Source organism: Phyllobates terribilis, unplaced genomic scaffold, assembly GCF_046119375.1.
Source record: "Phyllobates terribilis strain yellow unplaced genomic scaffold, ASM4611937v1 Scaffold_1__5_contigs__length_1240528914, whole genome shotgun sequence".
In the NCBI taxonomy this organism is placed as follows: Eukaryota; Metazoa; Chordata; class Amphibia; order Anura; family Dendrobatidae; genus Phyllobates; species Phyllobates terribilis.
The window spans coordinates 973165018-973190171 of NW_027362761.1; the positions used below are offsets into that span (position 1 = coordinate 973165018).

General features: G+C 47.4%; 1 protein-coding gene across 3 annotated transcripts in view; it reads left to right on the forward strand.

The window, feature by feature from the left end:
• LOC141156404 (EF-hand calcium-binding domain-containing protein 6-like) overlaps positions 1-1506 on the forward strand; it is a 320593-nt gene extending 319087 nt beyond the window's left edge. Inside the window, exon 18 of one of the 3 annotated variants that reach the window (XM_073642612.1) lies at positions 86-1506. In XM_073642612.1, coding sequence (XP_073498713.1) covers positions 86-343 — 258 coding nt within the window. In that variant the 3' untranslated portion in view covers positions 344-1506. The remainder of the gene's footprint in view (positions 1-85) is intronic. The other 2 variants (XM_073642606.1, XM_073642599.1) reach the window with 2 other exon arrangements.
• Positions 1507-25154: the final 23648 nt, after the last annotated feature.

Below are 25154 nucleotides of genomic sequence, written 5' to 3' on the forward strand. Positions count from 1 at the left end.
AGCAATTAATGAACAACCCTTTTAAATAGTCATAGGTTCCCATGTATACACAGGAGTTTAAACTTCCATTTTTTCTAATACGCAGCTGAAAGGAGAATGGAAGACTCTACGCAGAGCTTTCAAGAAGTTGGATATGGACAGCAGCGGCTACTTATCTCTTCCAGAATTTAGATCTGTTTTGAAGCTCTGCAACTTTGTACTTGATGAAGATGAGGTTTTTCACATCATGTCCAAATATGACCAGAATATGGATGGCCGCATCAATTACAAATCTTTTCTAGAGCACACTTGTAAGAAAGCGAGCCCTTCTAGTGCAACAACACCATTGGCAAACACTGCTTAAAGGTCTATTTTTTTTTCCTAAATTAACACAAAGATTGTTCTTTTATATTCCCATAATGGTGGTCCTTCAGCTGTTGAAGAGCAGAGGTTGTCTGAGCATGGCGGGGCTTATAATTTCATAGCACTGGAAAAACATCCAGCTGCTTATATCTCCTGTCCTGTTCTTCTAAGACTTCTCACTAATGAAAGTGATGAAACTAATGTGCTGTAGGTGAAACTCAAGTTTGTGAAAATATTCTATTTGAAAAATAAAGCAGAAAAATAATAAAACTTTTACAGTTATTTTGAAACTTTGTTTATAGAATTAACATTCATTCACATAATCCATTTTGTGTATGTAGCATCTTCTCTATCAATTTTTAAACAATTAATTTTCGATCCATTCACTTTTTTCTTAAAGGAATTTTCCAGGTGTTAAAGGGGTTTTCCAGACACCTATTAGATCAGCAAGTGTCTGATTCCTGGTAATCCAATTAGCTGTTTGAAGAGGCTGTAGTGCTCCACAACTACCAGGTGTAGTGGGTATTACAGCTCAGTAGTCTTCACTTAGAGTACCTAAACTTTTTTTTTAACTTAATTATCTTCCAGTCATTTCAAAGTTATAAATTTTAGTAATATACTTAATTATGTTATTTTTCTTCCTTCTCGTCCAAATATTATGCTGTGGTGCTGTTTGAATGCCCAGCCCATGCTCCTTTTAGAAGCTGCTTTCAACTGCTGCTCAGCAAGCTCTGAACACTATATTAAAACCGCTTGTCTACGGGAATTCTTCAGTCTCATTACTGGGGTAGGAAGCAGAGAGATTAAGAGAAGGAAAGTCCCTTACACAGAATGTTTGAATATAACTGTGTCAGATATTGCAGCATTGCCCAATTCAATTTTCAAGACCCTTAAAATTTTAGACGCTATGTTCCCAATAGAGGACTTCTGGAAAACCTCTTTAACTATTTACAACTCATTATTTAAGCTGTAATTTGTGTTTTCCACAGTTAATTTATATCCTGTCATTATGAATTTGGATTTATGATTTGATTTTGCATATTGACAGATAATTATATCTAGTGAATTTTTTTCAATCAAGAAAGATGCTCTCTACATTATTGAACAGCTTATACTATGCAGCACTGTTTTGTACAACTATGGAAATATAATTGATATAGATAAAATAAAGTTTTAATGTCCTGTCTGGATGGTTTATTATTTTAATTATTGCTTTGAATTTAAAGAGTAAGGAGGAGGAGGTGAGGTTAGGAAAGGGTATGGTGGATGAATGTAACGCTGGTGGACCCACTGCACCACGGGTCGGGCTTACTCTGAAGGGGTGTGATTAAGCGACTACCTGGTTTTTGCTAGAGCCTCTGGTGGTGAGGATAGGCTTGACCACAGGTAGTCACCAGATACCACTCCAGGGCAGTCCCCGAGACTGCAGCACCTGACTGGAGGGTCAGTGGAACTGGTACGCAGTACAAGAGGACAAAGACAAAAACATGGCCAGATGATCCAAGGTCATGGTGCAACGTGGCGCAGGATGGTAGTCGTGGGCCAGGTACTTGTCTCCTGTGGTCCGGCACATTACATGAAAGTGGGGGTCTTGGCTGGATATGTGGACTTGTGTCATAGAGACAGTACACCCGTGCAGGAAGCTGTAACCGATGATGCTGGTGGTTTGCCTGGACCAGATGTTAACCAGTTCATGAATGGAGACCACCATTTGAAATTAAACTTCTTTTTACTGAGGAATAACTTGATATGAACTATATGCAGCAGATAGTAGGCATTTATCTTCAAGGAGGTTTCTTTAACCACAAGCGACATGAACAGACACATCTCCTTCTTCCCTGAAAACACTGTCTTTTCCACTTACGTCCTCTACTCTTTGCACGGCCCAGCACACTATCTTGGCAGCTTCCATTTTCCGCTGTGGGGACTGCACGAGTTGAGGTTTAACGCTACGACCTGTATTCCTCTGTGGGGACCGGATGGGTCGAGGAGTTACGCTACAGTCCCTCACAGCTACTCTCAGTTTCCATACTACAAGAGTCATAGACTCCATCCTGTAGCAACATGTCCTGTGATTTCTCTGTAGGAGAGGATGTGTCCCAATATGGTGATACTTGACTTTCTTTACTGTAGACGCTTAGTAGCTATGATGACATACATATTATGTTGCTTTTGCTTCCCTTTATTATTGCCTTCCATTACCTCTCTAACAAAGACTTCATACTGTCTTGCTAGGCTTCCTGCCCCAGGCCCCGATATTCTTTCTCTCACTCTCTCTGTCTCGATACTGGACTGCTACTTGCTTCTCTTCTCTGCTATCTTTTTTCTTACAGGCTCTTACTATCTGCTCAAGTAGTTCCTCTCTTGCCACAGGGACACCCACTGCATGCAGCACTGCTCACACTAGAACTGAGGTCTTTACTCTGCACACTCTGGGCTCTTTCTGACTAACTACCAGGAAGTCCTTTCTGATCCTGCTGCATAGCCCTTCCCTCTCTGGGCTAAACTCTTGACTTAACTCTGTCTTACCCTACACACTGTCTGGTGCTGGGCAGACTATTACAATGTTATTGCCATCTTGCGGCCATTATACTTAACATCACATAACATTACGTATTACACAGTACACAGTACACATTACACTGTATAACATTACATGAAGGCTACTCAATGTGTTCATCCCCCTACAGTAGCAGGCAGCACAGGTTCAAGATACGTGTCAGAGGTCAGGAGCGGAGAGGTCAGACAGGATGGGTAGGCATGCAAAAACTCGGCACTCAAGGGTAAGCAAGCCGGGTTAGTAATGGAAGAAACAGAAGTACACAAGCACAAACAGATCACTAGCAGGGCAAACAGGCTAGGAACCAACATCCGGGCCAGGAGTGGTGAATGGAGCTCCCAGATCTTGAGCCAGCTGACACAGGAATGGCACAGCAGGGTTAAATTCCTGCAGAGACTGGCCATGCCCCCTAAGGCAAAATGGAAACTACCCTAAGATGCAACAGTGCTGCAAGAGGCAAAATTCAGAGAGGCATGAGATGGCCACGGTGAGTAGGGTGGCGCAGAGGAGGCATACAGGTTACCACCGTGACAGTACCCCACTCCTTATGCCCCTCTTTCTTTAGGCCAGGCCACCAACGAAACATCACAGGAAAGGTAGGGGTCCAGGCAGTTTTGGCAGGCGTGCTACTAGACTCAATTCTCCTCTGAGTTGAAGCCACGGTCTTAATCAGAGGGGGGTCTCTTACAGGAGAAACGTCAACAACCTTTGCCGGGTTAAAGATGTGGGATTCCTCCTCAGAATCAGACGCATCATAAGTCTCAGGCAATGAAGGCAGGTCCAAAGGCATGGGAGACAGGGACTTGGGCGAGACCTTGGCAAGGCAGTTGGTAGCACACAACGATCCCCATTGAAGAACCTGACCGGTGGAGCAGTCAACAACTGGGTGAAGACCCAGAAGAATGGAGTCCACAGAGCTAGGTAGCACATAAAAAGAGATTTTTTCAGAGTGCTGGGTTTCAATTTACAGGGTGACAGGTAGTGTGACATGACAAATGGGCTCCGCCAGGGGTTGCCCAGAAATGGAGGCAACAACCAGGAGACGAACAAGCTGTTGCATAGGAAGCTGAAGCTGACGAATTAGGTCGGAATGGATGATGTTGGCAATGGATCCGGAGTCTAAAGGGGCTGCCGCGGAGAGAGAACGCTCTCTCCAAATCAAGGTGACTTGGGTCAAAAGTTTCAGAAAGCTAACTTTCCCATCCAGGGTCATCTCTCCAACTGTCCCAAGGTGCTGGAGGCCTCCAGGCCTCACTAGGCACTGGCAAACATAATGTCTCTCGCCTCCACAGTACATTCACATGTTGTCACGATACCTTCACTGTTGCTCTTGTACAGAGTGTTTGGCTCACCCTACCTGCATTAGCTTTTCAACAGGAAGTGGTGCTTGTGGCAGCAAAGGGTACTGAAAGGTTGGAACTGACCTGGGAGGTTCTCTGAAAAAAGCAGACTCTTGAGCTTGTTCTAGAGCTTGCTCATGGAAACAGAGATCAATTCTGGTAGTGAGGTGTATAAGCATGTACCCACAGACTTGTATGTGGGCACGTACACCAAATACACTCACAGTATGCTGCAATTGTTTGCAGATAGTTTGCCAAAAGACATGAGGGAGTCTCCCCAAATATATGGAGGAAGGTGCTGTGGAAGGGGGAGAGCAAAACTCAAAGGACTGGCGATCCATCACAATTGAATATAAAAATATAAATTTTATTGAACATAACAATTGGGGTGAATAAACATATACAAAGTCACACTGTGGATAAAAATGATGCGCGCAGTAAAGACAGAGATATCATACAACTATGATTGTCACGATATGTTTGGTAATCAAATTATCAAAAATTAATAGTAAAAATCGGTATTCCTGACATGTACATATTGACCTGTTTATTAACCTGCACACTGATGCTAAAAGTATCTATCATATTGCAGTATTTAGTAGAAAGGTAATAATTGTCATATATTCACATTGCAATAGTCTGCCCGTGGGCAGGTGGATATCATCATATACAGCAGGAATTACCTCAGAATAGACTGCCACGTGCGCACCAACCCCGACGCGCGTTTCGGCGACCAGCCTTTGTCAAGGGGTGTATAGAAAGTGACTAGTGACTCGTTCCCTGGGCCGTGGGGTACTCGGAACCGGGCAATAGGGAGACGATGGGGGTAGTAGTGGCGACCCGGTCCCGTGGCTCAGGGTGGTCAGACCCGTGGCAGTCTTTTAGATGTTTGAGATAATGTCCGACTACGCCACCCGTGGATTGTGGTTATTAGGAACCGCCGCTGCAGGGCAGACCGCTGGGGCCGATGATGTGTGCAGCTGGGATGGTATGACTCCCCACGGGAAGAGTACGGACCCAGGGCAGTGTAGTGGATGGTGGGAGTGATGGTGGTGAGAGTCCCAGTACCGGTAGTGCCGGAGGAGCGAAAAAGCACACAGACAACGTACTGCAGTCCAGGGTCTTTACTCACGGTTAATATCCAAGTCACTTCAGCTGGCAATGACTGCCCGAGCCGTGCTGCGTCCACCAGGTGAGGGGCTCGGTCAACTCCCAGGCAGCTCAGGAATATGGCACAGGACCCCCTTCTTTCCTTTCTCTGGCCTGCCTCACCAGTGACCCACTTTTGTCCAGCTGCCGCGGACTTGTGCGGGTAAACGTGGGCCCCGTTCCCCGCTGTCCTATATGGTGCCTTCCTAGCAGGTTTGATGAGGTGTCGCACCAATAAATGATCACGACGTCCGGTCTTTGGCTGAGGGTAGTTTCTCCTCCACCAACTTGGGATCCGGCACCCTTAATCTGCCTGACCCTTCCCCCTGTATTCTCGTGGGTTCTTAGGGTCCCTTCTTCCTTCTTGTTCCTGAGCCCTTCTGTTTCTTCCTCTCTTTCTTTGCTGTTCCTTTCTGTTTCTGTTCCTTTCTGTTCTTGTTCCTTTCTGTTCCTGGCCCTCTCCTCAGGCCTGCCTCATGGAGCTGGGCCCAGACTGAGCCACAGCTCCCTGTCAGACCTCTCTGGCCGAACTCCTTCTCTCTCTTCTCCTCCTGCTTGAACTGACCCAGAACTAAGATGGAGCCCACCTTTTATACCTCCCTCTAGAAACATGAGCCCAGGTGACCAGCAACCAATGGGCCCCTTCCTATGCTCAGGAACCAACCCCTATCTGCTCCTACAGCACTGGGTATTCCACCCCCCTCCCCACTCCAGCCAGGGACATAGTCGGTCGTGCCTGCACTTCTGTCTAGTGGGAGCACCGTTGAGCTGTCCCTCGGAAATGGGGTGTGTGTGCTGTATGCAGCTAACTGAGCCCTGGTCCATACTCCATCCTTATCCGGGAGTGGAATACCACACCTCTGGCAGAGGTGCAATACCCCTGTAGCGGCCGAACCCTCGGGGTCGCTACATTCCCCCCTGGTAAACCACAGCACGTCCTCGGGCTGGAAAAGAGCAAAAACAGTTAATTACAGAACATGCAAACTTTTTCAAAACTTTTCACATCAGGAAACAGGCAACACGGTGCAATTCCCTTTATGCGACACACTTTTCTTTCACTAGGCATTATAAAATATTTTCAACACTACTGGAACTCTTTTGTCACTTGTCATATAAAACGGTTTCAAGATTATGTAAAACATTTTCTAGCAGCATATTAAACTCTTCATATAAAACAATTTTAGGCAAAACACATTCTTGTATTCTTGGATCATGGCCGCGGTGCAACTTGCGACCAGGTGTTCTTCCCTCTTAAAGGTGCAACAGTCCAGCAGATTTATCTTGAGGTAGACGTTGCAGTCTTTTTTTATAAAACCAGTAGGGGGCGCTTTAGGAAGCGCAACTATTTACAGGGACGGCCGCTCTCAGTCCTCGGCCAGTTTTGGGGAGGGGAATGGCTGCTCACAGTCCTCAGCCTGGTAGGGGATATAGGGAATAACTTTCACGCAGTCAACAGTTCCATAACAGTCCCAATGGGGACCACACTTTACTCTGGAAACAGTTCCAAAACAGCTCTCTGTACCCAGACGGGTAACTATGTACACTGGTATGCCACTGCTCACTGGTAGCGATACCCTCCAGCTGCTCCTTGCTCCTCATAATCTTCAGGCCCGTCCGGGCCCTCTCGGTACTCGGGGTCCGAGTGGTACTGCTCCTCCTCTTCTACCACTCTGTGGACGTGGAGGGCGTACCATCCCTTCACGCCTTGGTGTCGGGTGTAAGACACCACATCCCCTGGATATAGATCCCGCCCTCGATGACCTTCTGGCAGGTGGCTTTCTACATCCCTCTGGGTCACAAATATGTCACTGATGGTGTCGGGATCTCGGATGAAGCCCCAGCCATGCTCCATCTGAAATTTCACGACAGTCCCGGTGACTCGGGGACCGCGGGCAGTTCGGGGATCTCGCCGGGCCTTCATTTTCTGCTCCGCACTTCGGGCCTGCAACTTCTCCTGCTTCACGCGCCGCTCTCGCTGCTCCCTCTCGAACATCTCCAGCTGTTGGCGGCAGGCCTCCCGTCGGCTGGCTGCGTCCGCCCGTGTTTCTTGCGTGAACCCCATCAGGTCCTCTCTGGTTGGATCCCACTCGTACTGAGCATCCTCCAACGGAAGCTGGGAGACTTCCAGAGGCTCCGGAGCGGGTATGAGGGGTTCAGATGGTACTCCAGCCTCCGCGGACGGGCTTCTCCGAAGGCGGGGGTTAACATACTCGGGGGGCCAGATGAAAGGAAGCCCATCCGGACCAGTATGTTGGGCGAAAAGATCTGCGCCCAGAGGTGGTGCTGCAGAGGCAGGGGGCGCGAGCGGGTTGGCGGCGCCCGGGGGTACTCGGCCTTGCGACCAGGCCCGCTGTGGTAATTTCCTGGTTGCACCCGGGGATGGCACAGCGGAAGCAGGGGGCTCTGGCGGGGCAGCGGCGCCCGGGGGCGCTAGGCCTTGCGACCAGGTCTGCGATGGTGGTCTCTTGATCACGCCCAGAGTCAGAGGACACGGCGTGGGGCGGGGCTGGCTGGCGGCGTCGACGGCCTGGGAACCAGTTGGTAGCGGTGGAGGCATGGTGTCGACGGCGGGTTCAGGTACGTTGGGCTCCGCAACAAGGTGCAGGGGCAGGTCGGCGGCCCCCGGGTTCGGGGTAGGGGCGTCTCCGTTACCTGCCTCTGCTGTCGCGGCCTCCTCCGCGGCGTCGTCCTCTGCCTCCGCTCTGTTTTCATCTCCCTCGATGACTGGTGTGCTGCTGGATGTCGTCGGTGCCTCCTGCTGCGGGATCAAGGCCCGCCGGGTCATCTCCTCCTTCCACCCGGCAATCACGTCCCGCTGCGCCTGGACCATCCTCCGGTCCAGCTCCTCCAGCGCAGCGCGCGCATACTCGGGGTCTTCCTTGGGGAGGTGTTCTAGCAGCTCCGTGAAGCTGCATGGTGGTTCAGCCTGCAGCAGGCCTCTCGCCAAGGTGTTGGAGCTGGCTCCTCTCTCCATCTCCGGGTGTGGTCTGGCCAGACTGATCCAGACCACCCCCTGCCCCACAGTTTTCTTCTCTTTCCGCCCCCATGGGGGGTGGTCCTGGGGCATTCTGCTGACAATCACTCTCAGGGGCAGCCCCCCCACGTTGACGGACATTTCCACAGCCGTACTCATGGCTGTTGGGGGTGGACTCCTTCTTTGGCGCCACTCTGGGACCTGGCCCACGATGGGAGGTGGCCTCCTGCCGTCTTTCGGCATGCACATCATGGCGCTCGTTCTTCTGGGGCGGGCGCCATCTTTAATACAATAAAACAGTCTCTTTTCAGGCGCGCAGTACCCGTTGTTAGCAGGCACGAAATCCTGCCGACTACGCCAAAGCTGACTCGCCCCCTGGGCCGTGGGGTACTCGGAACCGGGCAATAGGGAGACGATGGGGGTAGTAGTGGCGACCCGGTCCCGTGGCTCAGGGTGGTCAGACCCGTGGCTGTCTTTTAGATGTTTGAGATAATGTCCGACTACGCCACCCGTGGATTGCGGTTATTAGGAACCGCTGCTGCAGGGCAGACCGCTGGGGCCGATGATGTGTGCAGCTGGGATGGTATGACTCCCCACGGGAAGAGTACGGCCCCAGGGCAGTGTAGTGGATGGTGGGAGTGATGGTGTTGAGAGTCCCAGTACCGGTAGTGCCGGAGGAGCGAAAAAGCACACAGACAAGGTACTGCAGTCCAGGGTCTTTACTCACGGTAAATATCCAAGTCACTTCAGCTGGCAATGACTGCCCGAGCCGTGCTGCGTCCACCAGATGAGGGGCTCGGTCAACTCCCAGGCAGCTCAAGAATATGGCACAGGACCCCCTTCTTTCCTTTCTCTGGCCTGCCTCACCAGTGACCCACTTTTGTCCAGCTGCCGCGGACTTGTGCGGGTAAACGTGGGCCCCGTTCCCCGCTGTCCTATATGGTGCCTTCCTAGCAGGTTTGATGAGGTGTCGCACCAATAAATGATCACGACGTCCGGTCTTTGGCTGAGGGTAGTTTCTCCTCCACCAACTTGGGATCCGGCACCCTTAATCTGCCTGACCCTTCACCCTGTATTCTCGTGGGTTCTTAGGGTCCCTTCTTCCTTCTTGTTCCTGAGCCCTTCTGTTTCTTCCTCTCTTTCTTTGCTGTTCCTTTCTGTTTCTGTTCCTTTCTGTTCTTGTTCCTTTCTGTCCCTGGCCCTCTCCTCAGGCCTGCCTCATGGAGCTGGGCCCAGACTGAGCCACAGCTCCCTGTCAGCCCTCTCTGGCCGAACTCCTTCTCTCTCTTCTCCTCCTGCTTGAACTGACCCAGAACTAAGATGGTGCCCACCTTTTATACCTCCCTCTAGAAACATGAGCCCAGGTGACCAGCAACCAATGGGCCCCTTCCTATGCTCAGGAACCAACCCCTATCTGCTCCTACAGCACTGGGTATTCCACCCCCCTCCCCACTCCAGCCAGGGACATAGTCGGTCGTGCCTGCACTTCTGTCTAGTGGGAGCACCGTTGAGCTGTCCCTCGGAAATGGGGTGTGTGTGCAGTATGCAGCTAACTGAGCCCTGGTCCATACTCCATCCTTATCCGGGAGTGGAATACCACACCTCTGGCAGAGGTGCAATACCCCTGTAGCGGCCGAACCCTCGGGGCACTACACTAGTGCAGGATTTAAAAAGGAAACGCCGACCAATCATGTGTTGATAATTACATTACACCTCTCACAATTCATTCACCTGCATATAATACCGGCATTTGAATTTTAGCATGGCGCCAAGGAGTTCCCATGGATGCATTGCGTGAACCGGAAATAATGTAATCTATCACCATGGTCACAAATGTGTATGTCAAGGAAGTACCACCCATGTACCCAGAGATGCAGTGCGCCCACCAGAAGTGACGCATCCCATGGATGCATTGCGTGAACCGGAAATGATGTAATCGATCACCATGGGCACCAATGAAGGTGCTGTGGGCAGATGAGTCCAAAATGGAACTTTTGCGCTACCAAGGTAAACTCTATGTCTGGCTCCAAACCAACACAGCTCATCACCCCAAGAACACCATTCCCACAGTGAAACATGGTGGTGGTAGCACCATGCTATGGGGATTCCCCACACTGTTTTCACTTTGGCATATGACTCGCCCCCTGGGCCTGTGCTGTGCAGGGGATACCCGGAGCCGGATCGCTGGGGGTTGTAGTCCTCCGTGGCTGTGACCCGGTCCGTGCCCAGGGCGGTCAAACCAGTGGCAGTCTTAGTAATGTGACAAATGTCCGACTACGCCACCCGTGGATTGCGGTCAATGGGGACCGCCGCTGCAGGGCAGACCGCTGAGGCTGATATTATGTGTGCAGCTTAGAATGGGATGACTCCCCACGGGAGGAGTATAGCCTCAGGGCAGTTAGTGTGAATGATGGTGGGAGTGATGGTGTGAGCGTCCCAGTACTAACGGTGCTGGTGCGGCGATGAAACACAGAGACTTGTAATTGCAGTTTCCAATGCTTTACTCACAGTTGTTATTCGGTCAATCCTGCAGGCGATGACGGCCCAAGCCGTGCTGCGTCCACCAGGTGAGGGACTCGGTCAACTCCCAGGCAATTCCAGAGCGTGGCACAGGGCTCCCTTCTCTACCTTTCTCTGGCCGTCCCCACCAGTGACCCACCTTTGTCCAGCTTCCTCGGGCCTTCTATTGGCGAAACCTATCTCCGGTTTCCCTGACCCTATGCGGTATGCTTTCCTGGTGGATGTAGTGGGGGGTCGCACCAAGATGTGGTGACGACCTCCGGTCTTTGGCTGAGGAATCTGTTGCCTCCACCAATTTGGGTTCCGGTACCCTGCTCTGCCAACCCTTCACCCTGTATCTCCTGGGCATATGGGGTTCCTTCTTTACTCTCGTCTCTGGGCCTTTCTCTGTGTTCCTTGCTTCCTTTCTCCTCTGTTCCAGTTCCTTTCTTACTTTCCTTTCCGTTCCTTCTCCTCTCTCTTTCTGCTGTTTCAGGCCTGCCTCTGGAGCTGGGCCCAGACTGAGCCACAGCTCCCTGTCAGCCCTCTCTGGCTGAACTCCTTCTCTCACAGAACTGAACACTGTTCTAAGATGGTGCCCACCTTTTATACCTCCCTCTATGTGTGAGCCCAGGTGACCAGCAACCAATGGGCTCCTACCTATGCCCAGAGACCCACCCCTATCTGCTCCTACACCACTGGGTTTTCCTTCCCCTCCCCACTCCAGCCAGGGACAGATGCTGTCGTGCCTGCACTTCCGTGGGAGCACCGTTGAGCTGTCCCTCGGAAATGGGGTGTGTGTGGTGCATGCAGCCTAACGAGCCCTAGTCCACACTCCATCCTTACCCGGGAGTGGAACATCACACCTCTGGTTTGAGGTGCAATACCCCTGTAGCAGCCGAGTCCTCGGGGTGCTACACATACATAGGGTAGGACAATCAGGCTTTACATTCCCTCATCATGGTTATGGGTAAGTTTGGAACCACAAAAAAACAAACTTATTGTTTAAATTTAATATATGAAAAAGGGTAAAGTACTTACAAAGTTACAAAAAGATAAAATAACAAAAATACATATACACAAGGCAGAAACAGTACAAAAATAAAATGCTACAGAAACATCTTATGGATTGGATCCGCGATATCTTCTAGCAGGAGGAGTCAATGTGGAAATTTGAACAGACCTAGAATTCACATTGTCTCTCCTGGGTCTGTCAAAGAGTTTTTCCAAAGTGAGAGATTTTAATTGGTCCTATCCACACCCATCACCCCTCCTCCTGGTCAGGTAAGAGGAGGGTGGCAAAGTGTAATCCAGGAAAAATGGGTGAAGGATATCATTCTAATTTATGTCATATTTTACGACCGGAAGCTCTTAGTGGAATAATATTACCGTAATATTTCCCAACATACTTTTACCATCCTAGATGTGATGTCCCTGGTATGGACTGGAGACATCCAATCTACCTAAGGACAATTATCTTCCCTTGCATATATTAGTATCTCTTTGCTAGCAAGGAAATACGCATGGAGTAGATTGGCATACTCCTAGTTTACTTATCTACTCCCAGGAGAAGACGCTGCGAAGTGTCCAGGAATATCAGATTTTTATATATCTAATCCATAACACAATCCATAACAATATTATATATAGAGGTGCAATTGCCTACAAATTCTTGAACAGTCTGGAAAAATAGTGTCTGTTAAAAAAAAATTGTTGACCATGATTTTTTTTAACTGGAGGAACTTATACTGGTTAATATGATTGGAGCTATTATGAAAAAAAAAATATATAGGTTGGTAGTTATAATTATATATCTTATAATTATGCCCTTTATTTAAAAAAACAAAACAAGAAGCATCGCCAGAATTGCTTTTTTTATGCATTCTCTAATATAAAAAAAATTCAATTCATGGAAATGAAAATGATCATATTTACCTTAAAGCGGATTTGTCACCAGGACACAGCTGGACAGTTTTTGCTGTTACTTTATTCCTGCTGCTCCCCTGAGTATACTGTTTTGATTTCTTTAATTTTTTTTTTTAACCTGCCATATGCTTTTAGAGATATGGACCTTTTTATTTACTAATTATTATGGTCTTTATCAAGGGGTCGTAACTCACATAAAATTCAGAGATTAGTCTTTAAGCCAGCTCTGCATCACCATGAGAGCAACGCCCCTTTGGTAAAATCCATAAAAATTAGCACCAAATGAAACCGTATGTGAGATTTAAAAATAAAAAATAAATAAAAAAAATCAGAATATTCAGGGGAGCAGCGGAACTAAAATAAGAGCAAAAACTGTTTACTTCTGACCTGGTGACAAGTCCTCTTTAAATGGTATCTAAAAAATATGGTTCATCCAGTAAAAATAATGAACACGTTATTAGGTGAGCTTCAGGTAGGACGTTTTGGTGCAGGAGCTGTGACTTATTGGACATGACATAAATGACAAATAGATTTTAGAAAAAAAAAAATTATATTGGCAGGTTACACCTTTTTAACTTATTCTGCTCTTCCCTGGACACTGGGCACAATCCGCACCCACTCAAACGTACGTCAAGGCTTCCTTTCAAGCTCTTCCTAGCTTTTGGTCGGGGATAAGATTAGTGCTTGTTCCTTGCACTACAGGCAGCTGCCAGAGAGGCACCTGCACTGCTTATTCTATAGAGGTCCCAGTGGCTTTGGAATAGATTGTGGTGGTTTGGTTTCAGCATGGTGATCTGTTTGTTCAATAACGCTTGGGAGCACAAGTGAGCTCTGTATTAAGGAAAAGAAGGGGAGTCCTATGCAGACTCAAGACTTCGAGCTTGGTAAAAAGGGAATCATGTAGCTTTGTTCCAGAGAACAGTGAAGAACCTTTGATTTCATGGAGATGATGATATTTATTCTTGCCTACTCAAGGGTGAAACCCAAGAAACAAGGGATTGTCCCATTCAGGGACATTGCAATGAATTAGCTCCAAAAAAACATGGCCAGCTTTTTCCTTTCTTTTTTTTTATGTAGGGATTTGATTGGAAATCGGCCGTACACAACTTATTTAAAGAAAAGAGGTAAAACAAGGAATTCATGCATTGTGAGAGCAGAGGAAACATGTTTAATCACAATCTGGTTTCAATCAATCTCCCTCTGTTAAGCTGATCAAACATTTTTAATCTTTTTTTTTTCCGGGAAAGCCTTAACTGTGTCAGGTTCGACTTTTGCCCAAGAAGTGGTTTGAGTGTTTAGAGGTGTCAAACAACCAACAGCACAATACAGCGGCACAAAATGAGCGCATTGGTAGAATGACAGTGTGTAATAGATGGAGCCATATGTAAAGCCACCATTATGACTTCACAAAATCATCAGCATATTTCATAGATTTCCTTCTTTCTCTTTAAAGAGACTGCTGATTAAGTGACAACTCTAGTCTGCAGTTGTATGTAACTCAGCCATAGCCCTACATATTGCAGGTGAAAAATCACTACCAAAAGGATGCATGTAGTCTCAATGTGTGACGCCTCTACTCAGAAAGCCCGTGTTTTACCCTGGATGTTGGGGGACTCGGTGTCGGACCCTGTGGTGAAGAGATGGGATGCAGCCGTGTCCCGGGCCCGACCCGTGCTCAGGGCCGTCACATTAGAAAGAGATGGTGTGGGCTTGTCCGGGTTGAGTGACTGATTAACGACTACGCCACCTGTGGTGCCTGGTGAAGGGTCACCAGCGCCGCTAGCAGTCCGCTGAGGCCTGGTGTCGTGGTGCCTAAAGGTATTACTGCTCCCCACAGGCGGAGCAAGGCCTCAGGGCAGGCAAACGGGAAAGAGAGGGGGTAGTAGTGCGGGGAGTACGGGCACCGCGTCGCATGGTATGGCGCGTAATGAACAGTTCGGAGGCCATAGGGGTGAACTTCCAAGGCTTTACTCACTCAGAGATGACAGCGGGAAGGTGACTCCCTGCTCCCCGCGGAGTCCTGCGGCCACCAGGGACGGGGGTCCGACTACCTCCAAGAAAGTCCAGTGTTCGGTAGCGTCCCTACACCAGAGTGTTCCTGCACTACAGACTTCACCCTTTCCAGTCTGTGCGTGTGTAGGTAGGCCAGGTCCCCCTCTGAGCTCCTCTCAGGACTAGGGCACGGGTGGCAATTCCTCTCCATCCGATGCCCGATGGGATCCTGAGAGCCTAACCGGGCTTTCCCGTCCTGGACGTAGAGTACGAGGTCGGGTGTCGGGGGCCGGTACCCCTCTTGCAGCCGGAATCCCTCTGAATAGATCAGGTAGGCGAGGAAAGGTGGCGTGCTCCGCTCCGTCTGCATCCTCCCCGGGACCCATTTGCTAGGGAGCCACACTCTAAAGCTCCCGGACCTTCTTGATCTTGGTCCTCGGCCGGGTTGAGACATTCCTTGTCTGCAACCTACCTCTCGTCCCATGGCCCAGGTACGAGGGCTGTGTCCCTTGCCGGTGCAGGCCCACACAGGATCTGCGCTCCCGGAGGGAAGTCACATTACACACAGTATTTTGACAGCACAGTGACAGCCGACAGACTAGCAAGGGCTAGACTGATGGACCACAGAAGAACCAACTAACAAGGACTGAAAGACGGACCAAAAAGAACCAGCAGAAGGACCAAGATCAAAGATGGCATTCTATTAAGTATGAAATTTGAAGTGTAACCAACTAGTTATTCCTCCACCCTCACCCACTAACTGGTTCCTACCACTTTGTGTTCCCCAGTCTCCCTGTAACCAGGGGAGCAGCACCTAGTGCATAATAGCTCCCTCTGGTGGAATGTAGTGTTGGATGCAAAAGGCTAGGTCACAACCATCACACTGGCCTTACCTCAGAGGAGGAACACCACACTCCATTGGAGAAGTGCAGCATTCCTGTGGCGGTCGAACCCTCAGGGGCGCCACAAATGGGTTTTGGCAAAAACAGTTGAACATCTGTTTGGGAACCTCCTGACTCCCCTACATCATCTGTAAATGGAATTTCAACACCTAATCCTTTTGTTTTCAGGGAAGATCAGCTACCATCAGAGGTGTCTGATAGCAGCTTCTTCCACTCTGACCACTGATCATAGCATTCACTTGTAAGGAGGAGTTGAAGGAGAAGGTGAAAGATACCTGCTTAACTAACATTCGACCAATAGGTAACTTATGTGTGTGGCCAGCTTTAACTAGGCGTCTTAATCGCTGAATCTTTTTGTAACACACTTCCGAGCTCCCCTGCACAGTTCCCCTTCTCCCTCCCTGCTTCCTTGTGTTGTGCGCGCCACACTTCCCAGTGCACGCGTAGTGCGAGCACACCCCCATGCTCTTGAAAGACCAGCGTGCACACCTGCTAAGATTCCCCCAGCCAATAGCTGGGAGACATTTTGAATAGAAGGCACCCTCCCCAATAGGGAGGTGCCGAAGCAAGATTGTATCATTAGTATGTAGTAGAACTAGTGAGTTGTGAGGTCCCCTGGTCTTTGTGGGGCCAGTGTCCTGAACCCGTAGTCCCTGGTCCTTGTGTACCCAGTCCTGAACCCTGAAGCCGCTCTGGCGGTAACTGAATCTCTAGCCGAGACTTGTGTGTCTGAACGTGTGCCTATCCGTGTACTCAGTATATTCGGACTGCTAAAACCAGTCTCCGAATCAGCCCTGTCTGAGACTCCGTGTCAGTAACCGTTCTGCAGTGAATCTTGAACCTAGCAGTCTGAACAGAGCACGAGTCAGTGTCCTTGTCAGTAACCATTCTGCCAGAGGATCCAGAACCTAGTAGTCTGAATGGAGCCCAAGTCCATATCCGTGTCAGCGAACCTGACTCTTGGGGTCAGCAGGTGCAGTACCGGGGACTGCCTAGGAGTGGTACCTGACAGCTACCTGCAGCTCAACCCTGACTCCACCATCAGGAGCTCCAGTAAACCCCAGGTAGCCGCTTAGCTACGCCCCTTCCTAGGTAAACCCAGTCCTATGGCACGGTGGGTCCACGAACCACGTGCGCCACCTGTGGGAGTGACACTTTTTCTTGCGGTGTAACCTTGAATCCCTCCATTCATTTTAACGTAATATAGTCTCATAAGTAGAATTATCCGTCAGCTAGCCAAGTATTCTCAAATTGTAAAAATAGATGTATATTAAACCATTAAGTCCAGAAATATTTGGACAGAGACCGAATCTACTGGATTTGGGCTCTGAATGCCATTATTTTTTCTTTAAAATAAAACAACTGAGATACAATTGAAGTGTAGACTTTCAGGTTTAATTAATGGGACTGAACTTAAATAGCCTATGAAATGTTTAGGAATTACAACCGTTTTTCCACAAAACCTCCTCATTTCAGGGGCTCAAAAGTAATTGGACAAATAAACTTTACCATAAATAAAATGTTCATTTTTAATACTGTGTAGAGAATAATGTGCAGGCAAAGACTGCCTGAAGTCTGGAAGCCATGGACATCAACAAACGCTGTGTTTTCTACTTTGTGATGCTTTGCCACGCCTTTACTGCAGCTGACTTCAGTTGTTGCTTGTTTGTGGGTCTTTCTGCCTTAAGTTTTTGTCTTAAGCATGTGAAATGTTGCTCAATGGTGTTAAGATCTGGTGATTGACTCGGCCATTGCAGAACATTCCACTTATTCGCCTTAAAAACTCCTGGGTTGCTTTCTCAGTATGTTTTGGGTCATTGTCCATCTGTACTGTGAAGTGTCATCCAATCAACCTTGCTGCATTTGGTTGAATCTGAGCAGAAAGTATCGCCATGTACACTTCAGAATTCATCCGGCTGCTTCTGTCTTCAGTCACATCATCAATAAACACTAGTGACCCAGTGCCATTGGCAGCCATGCATGCCCATGTCATCACACTGCCTCCACCATGTTTTACAGAGGATGTGGTGTGCTTTGGTTCATGAGTTGTTCCAAGCCTTCTCCATCCTTTCTTCTTCCCATCATTCTGGCATAGGTTGATCTTAGGTTTGTAACATCACCGCCGGCATGCCTGCATGGCTTCCCATCCCCCACCATGCAGGGACACGGACTTACTCACCACCCTGTGCAGTGTGTTCCTTGTCCTCTGCTTGCTGTTGATGCTTCCTGGCTGCATGCTTAGGGCGGCCGTTCAAGCACTTCCTGATTCTTAAAGGAACAGAGCGCTCAATCCTAATGTGTCCCCAGCCTATTGCTGGGAGGCACTTGGTACTTAAAGCACCTCCACCTGTAGGGAGGAACCTGAGCAACACTCTCTTTCAGTGCATTTGTGCAACTGCTGAGTTGCCAGGTCCTGTTCTGTTTGTCTCCCTGTTTCTGCCACCCTGGTGGCTGAGTACCCAGGCCTGAACCCTGAACCTGTTTGTACCTATGTCAGTTCTTGTCTGAATTGGGACCTATCCCTGAACCTGTTTGTATCTGTGTCTTTCCCTTCACCTCTTGTGTCTGAAACCTGCAGTGTCTGAACCTGTACTTATCCCTGAAATCTGCAGTGTCTGAACGAGTGCATATCTCTTATCTGTTTAGTGATTTAGTGCTTAGTGTTTTGTAAATGCCCTGTATGAACTTGTTCCAGTCTCCCTTATCCTTACCTATACTTGTATGCATCTTGTGTGAATCTGACTCTGTCTATTCCTTGTGAACAGAGTCCTGCCCTGCCTGGCTACGTCTGCCGTTTCCTTCCCTGGCCGCATCTGCAGTTTCCTTGCTTGTTTGTCCCGTCTGAACTGGGTCCTGCCCATGTCTGCCTGTATACCAGCCGGACCTGCCCGCACCTGCCAGTGCTTATCTGTATACCAGCCGAACCTGCCTGTACCTGCCAGTGTGAATCAGTATTCCAGCCGAACCTTCCACTACCGACATACCTCGTTGAGGGTCAGCAGCCGTGTGTCTGAGGTCTGCCCTGCTGTAGCACCTGGTTCCAACCCTCCCAGGCTCTTCTACACAGTCAGTTGTTATGCATCCAAGGTCACTCTGGGAGTGGCACTTAGTCACGCCCCTCCAGGCACACCTCGGTCCGTGGCACAATTGGACCACAATCCACATTTGCGCTACACAGTCTGAGCGTGAGCGTAACAAGTTTCATCTGTCCAAAGAATGCTTTTCCAAAGTTGGGCTGGCTTCTTTAGATGTTTTTTGAGAAAGTCTAACCTGGCCTTTCTATTTTTAAGGCTGATTAATGGTTTGCACCCTGTGGTGAACTCTGTGTATTTGCTCTCATGAAGTCTTCTCATTATAGCAGACTCAGATACTGAAACACCTACTTCTTGGAGAGAAATTTTCACTTGGGTGGATGTTGTGAAGGGTTTTTCTTCTCCATGGAAAGGAATCTGCGATCATCAACCGCTGTTGTCTTCCGTCGATGTCCAGGCCTTTTTGAGTTCCCAAGTTCACCAGTGCACTCTTTTTTTTGCAGTATGTACCAAACTGTTGATATGGCCTTTCCTAAAATTTCTAGTATCTCTGTAATAGATTTCTTCTTTTTTATCAGCCTAATGATGGTCTGTTTCTATTCCATTGAGAGCTCCTTTGACCGCATGTCGTGGGTTCACAGCAACAGCTTCCAAATGCAAATGCATGTTTTCTATCTGGATTCAATAAATAGACGTTTTTTCACAGTGCCTACAATGTTTAGAGGTTCTCTGTATTTTTGGGTTATTTTCCCATACCTCTTGTATCTGAATATTTTCTACACAAGTTATGCGTTTTAAGTGTTTTTAAAAAAAAATTTGTTCGTTTGTGTGTTGCTGATGTATTATTAATAAAAAATGTTTTTGATATCTTGCATTATATCTGGAAGTACATGGTCTTTTGTTTGCCTTACGCCCTTTTCTCTTCTTTAAACTGACTTTTAATCCTAGACTTTTTCAAATGGAATTCTTTAGCTGCCCTGATTAACCCTCTACCAGGCTGACATTACTGCCTCCAATACTACCATTGCTGCCTACCCATGATTGTTACCCAGCTTCTCCAGACTTCTGGAAAATCGACATAATCATAGAAAAAAATCAACAGGCAGATATCTTTTCAAAACAAAACATAAAACTAGTGTAGAAATGTAAGAGTGTGTCCTGGACAAATATGCTCTGCTTCCCTCACTACTAAAACGGGCACGTTTTTATGTATTTCTGGTGCATAGAATGACAAGAGCACTATTGTGAACTGTTTATGTGTAATAACGTGAATGACATAATATGTACAGTCATGGCCAAAAGTATTGAGAATGAGACAAATAGTAATTTTTCCAAAGTTTACTGCTTCATTTTTTGTAATGGCAATATGCATATACTCCTGAATGTCAAAGAGTGATCAGCTTAACAGCAATTACTGTACTTGCAAAGTCAATATTTGCCCAGAAAATGAACTTTAACCCCCAAAACACATTTCAACATCATTGCAGTCCTGCCTTAAAAGGAGCAGCTAACATCGTTTTAGTGATTGATCCATTAACACAGGTGTGGGTGTTGATGAGGACAGGGCTGGCGATCAATCAGTCATGATTAAGTAAGAATGACATCACTGGACACTTTAAAAGGAGGCTGGTTCTTGGTATCATTGCTTCTCTTCAGTTAACCATGGTTATCTCTAAAGAAACACGTGCAGCCATCACTGCACTGCACAAAAATGGCCTAACAGGGAAGAGTATCGCAGCTACAAAGATTGCACCTCAGTCAACAATCTATCGCATCATCAAGAACTTCAAGGAGAGAGCTTCCATTGTTGTCAAAAAGGCTCCAGGGCACCCAAGAAAGACCAGCAAGCGCCAGGACCGTATCTTAAAACTGTTTCAGCTGCGGGATCGGACTACAAGCAGTGCCGAGCTTGCTCAGGAATGGCAGCAGGCTGGTGTGAGTGCTTCTGCACGCACTGTGAGGCGGAGACTCTTTGAGCAAGGGCTGGTTTCAAGGAGGGCAGCAAAGAAGCCACTTCTCTCCAGAAAAAACATCAGGGACCGACTGATATTCTGCAAAAGGTACAGGGAGTGGACTGCTGAGGACTGGGGCAAAGTAATTTTCTCTGATGAATCCCCATTTCGATTGTTTGGGACATCTGGAAAATAGCTTATTCGGAGAAGAAGAGGTGAGCGCTACCACCAGTCTTGTCTCATGCCAACTGTAAAGCATCCTGAAACCATTCATGTGTGGGGTTGCTTCTCAGCCAAGGGAATCGGCTCACTCACAGTCTTGCCTAAAAACACAGCCATGAATAAAGAATGGTACCAGAATGTCCTCCAAGAGCAACTTCTCCCAACCGTCCAAGAGCAGTTTGGCGCCCAACAATGCCTTTTCCAGCATGATGGAGCACCTTGCCATAAAGCAAAGGTGTTAACTAAATGGCTCATGGAACAAAACATAGAGATTTTGGGTCCATGGCCTGGAAACTCCCCAGATCTTAATCCCATTGAGAACTTGTGGTCAATCATCAAGAGACCGGTGGACAAACAAAAACCAACAAATTCTGGCAAAATGCAAGCATTGATTATGCAAGAATGGACTGCTATCAGTCAGGATTTGGTCCAAAAGTTGATTGAGAGCATGCCAGGGAGAATTACAGAGGTCTTGAAGAAGAAGGGGCAACACTGCAAATATTTACTTGCTGCATTAACTCATTCTAACTGTCAATATAACCTATTGGTACTCATAATATGATTGCAATAATATTTCTGTATGTGATATAAACATCAGACAAACACTAATAAAAACCAGAGGCCAGCAGATCATGTGAAAATATAATTTTGGTGTCATTCTCAAAACTTTTGGCCATGACTGTACAATGCTGTAGGATGTTATAAGTGTTTATTATGTGGATGACTCAAATATGTTAAGTATAGGGAAAGTATAGCACTACGATAAAGTGTTAGACATAGATAGGAATGGGAAGTGCAGTGGAGGGCACAATAGAACCAGGAAATAGATAGATATAGCATAGGAACAGTTAAAGTGTTAGGGAGCTGCCCCAATTTGGGAGGGGCAGGCTTGGTTAAAAGGGAGAACATTTTCTTCTGCTTTAAATATATGAGGAGATAAGATAGAAAAGAGTGATTAGAGAAGTCTAAAGCCCCCGTCTCACATAGCGATATCGCTAGCGATATCGCTGCTGAGTCACGGTTTTGGTGACTCACCAGCGACCTCACCAGCGATGTCGCTGTGTGTGACACTTTGCAACGATCAGGCCCCTGCTGTGAGGTCGCTGATCGTTGCAAAGTGTCCTGGACCATTTTTTGGTCGTTGGCCTCCCGCTGGCCAGCACACATCGCTGTGTGTGACCAGCGGGACCAACGATCTGGCTGGTAACTATGGTAAACATCGGGTTACTAGGGGCACGCGCGCACTTAGTAACCCGCTGTTTACCATGGATACCACTCTGCTACGGTGCACGGAGGCTCCCGCGCACCGTAGCAGAGTGGTATCCATGGTAAACAGCGGGTTACTAGGGGCACACGCGCACTTAGTAACCCGATGTTTACCATAGTTACCAGCCTGCTCCTGCTTGCAGCAGGCTGGTAACGGGAGCAGGACATCGTGGAACGATTCTTTCCATGATATCGCTGCTCCCCTGATCGCTGGTGAGCCTGCCTGTTTGACAGCTCACCAGCGATGTATTAGCGATGCAGCAACGATCCCTGACAGGTCGTATCGTTGTCGGGATCGCTGCTGCATCACTTAGTGTGACGGGGCCCTAAGGCCAGAGGGCTGAGAAGCACAGAAAAGTACAAGCTTTAGGGGCAGCATGCGGACGGCAACCACTAACTCTAGTGGACCTTCCCAGGACGTCCGGGGCCTATGGCGTGAATTAGGCACAGAAGCGAGTGCCTTATTAACTTTCCAGAAGGAAGGAAGCCGGACAGGAAGCCATGTCAGAGAAGTGGGTTGGAACCCATGGGAGCTGCAGAGCCGGATAGAGTATTCCAGGGACCCAGGGTTCCAGACCAGAAAGGGATCACTCAAGCTGAAAAAGAAGCGACTATAATAGCATACTGTGCTGTGAATAAGATGGAGTTTGGACTGTTCAGTAAACTTTTATTATTCACCTATGGGTGAGTCAAGTGTTTTCCTACTTCACAGGATCATTACTTTATTAAATTCATGCAGTCTATTAATATCATCTCACAGAACTTATTGTATCACAGAATTCATGGGGGCAGAGGAAGGGAGGATGTGTCAGTCAGCTTGGTAACAGAAAAAAAAGTGAGGCCCTTCGTGACCCTTATAGCAAGACTCAGGCTGGCCGTACCCTGACTTGTAATTTTTGTTATCCGTAATGACTGAATGATTGCTTTGGTCTTCAATATAACGTGATATAAAAAACTGTGTAAGACACCGACTTAAACAGTTCTTAAAAAATCTGGTTTGACATGTCAGACTTGTGTGTGCCAAACAGATGTGCACTGTTTCAAAAGAAGACCAGATCATGAATTTGTCATTTCAGCTTATGGCATTGTCATCCAGAACATCAACGCTGGAAGATAAGTCATTAACTGCTACTGAACTGACCATAGATTATAAATGTCCGGTTGGTCCACAAATAACTCTGCAATGACATCTTAGAATGTCAATGCATATTAAGCAGCTGCACAAGATTGTGAGGAGCACAGCCAGAATCCCCATGGAGAAGGGAGAGCTATATACATAGTGCTGAATAAGCACTGGGTATTTAGTATTGGAGGCGCTAGCTGCACTTCCTTCTCTGGACCCAGTGATCATGTGATCACCAAGTGCTGGATGGAACAGAATTTGCTAGGTTCTAGCAGACCCAGATCAGTTCAATCAGGAGGCTTGATTTTCCCTGTAACTGGAGCTAATATATCAGCCCCAGTTACAGGAGAAATCAAATATAAAAAATGGTTTTAAAGGGAATCTCTCACCAGAAAAAAACGCTATTAACCTGCAGATATAGGGTTAATCTGCAGTTTAATAGCATTACTAACCTACCTGGCGCCCACACTTAGCCAAACACTGCGGGGAGAAAATAAACTATATTCTCCTGAGCAGCATTTCGGGTTCAGTCACAGGGTGGCTGTAAACTGCACCCCCTGGACCAGCAGCCAGCCAGCTCCAATGCAGAGCCAGTGTCAGTCAGGGTTACAGCCGCCGCGGTGACTGACCCTGTGCCAGCGCCACCACTGTGACTGAAACTGGAACACTGAAGGGGGAATAAAGTTCATTTTCTCCCTGCAGCATTTGGCTAAGTGCGGGAGCCGGGCAGGTTAGTAATGCTATTAACATGCAGGTTAATAGCATTTTTTCTGGTGACAAGTTCCCTTTAAATGGTTCCTTGGTTATATGTGCTGAAGGGAATCTGTCATCAGGTTCTGCCTACCTGTCTGAGAGCAGCATGATGCAGGGGAAGAGACACTGATTCCAGAGATGTATCACTTACTAGGCTGCTTGCTGTAATTTTTATGAAATCACAATTTTATCTGTTGCAGATGTACCAGTTCTCATAATGCTGAGCACTGTATAAACAGGTTTACACCACTGATTGGCAGCTTTCTGTGTACACTGTGCATAGGCACAAAGCTGTCAATCAGTGGTTGGGGCGCGGTTATACAGAGCTCATAAATATGGAGGGCTACGTGGCAGTAGGTTTACTAGTCCTCTAGTGATAATCTCCTGCTGATAAAACAGTGCTTTTATCAAAACTACAGCAAGCAACCCAGTAAGTGACATATCGATGAAATCAGGGTCTCTGTCTCTACATTATGCTGCTCTCAAATTAGGTGACAAAAACCTGATGACAGATTCCCTTTGAGCACTCCTCAACCCATCCCTCTGCACTTGAGTGACAGATCTAGCAACCGTCCTGGAACACACTACAGCTGTCACTCAAAAGCAGTTTAAATAATCTCCAAAAATCTTTTATGACTATATCTAAGGGCACAATGTGTAAACAAATAAAAAAATAATAATAATTTATAAAAGCAATAAAAATAAAACAAAAGTAAAAAAAAGAAACTTGCTAATTTTGAGAAAAGTACCATTGATAAATTGGTATCTATTGGTGGGATTCCAGGAATCATGGTATTATAATGTTTATGTATTAATATCATTCGGTGAGAGTTATTACTGTAGTCTCTTATGTGCCATCTAATAAGCAGAACAAGCTATTATTGTTCTTTTAACACATCAAAAGCCCCTTTATCTGCAGGACCCCTATGCAGCTGCCCTTGGTGTACAAACTGTATGATCCCCCACCCCTTGTATTTTTAATACAGACTGTACAAAGTGTTATTTATTATAATATCCCACAGACAAACTTTGGCTTTATGCATTGGAATTATTATGCAGCAAGTTAATAAAACTTCCACCAAAATCTAAGAAAGTCTAAAGAAGCAACACACAAGGAGTGCA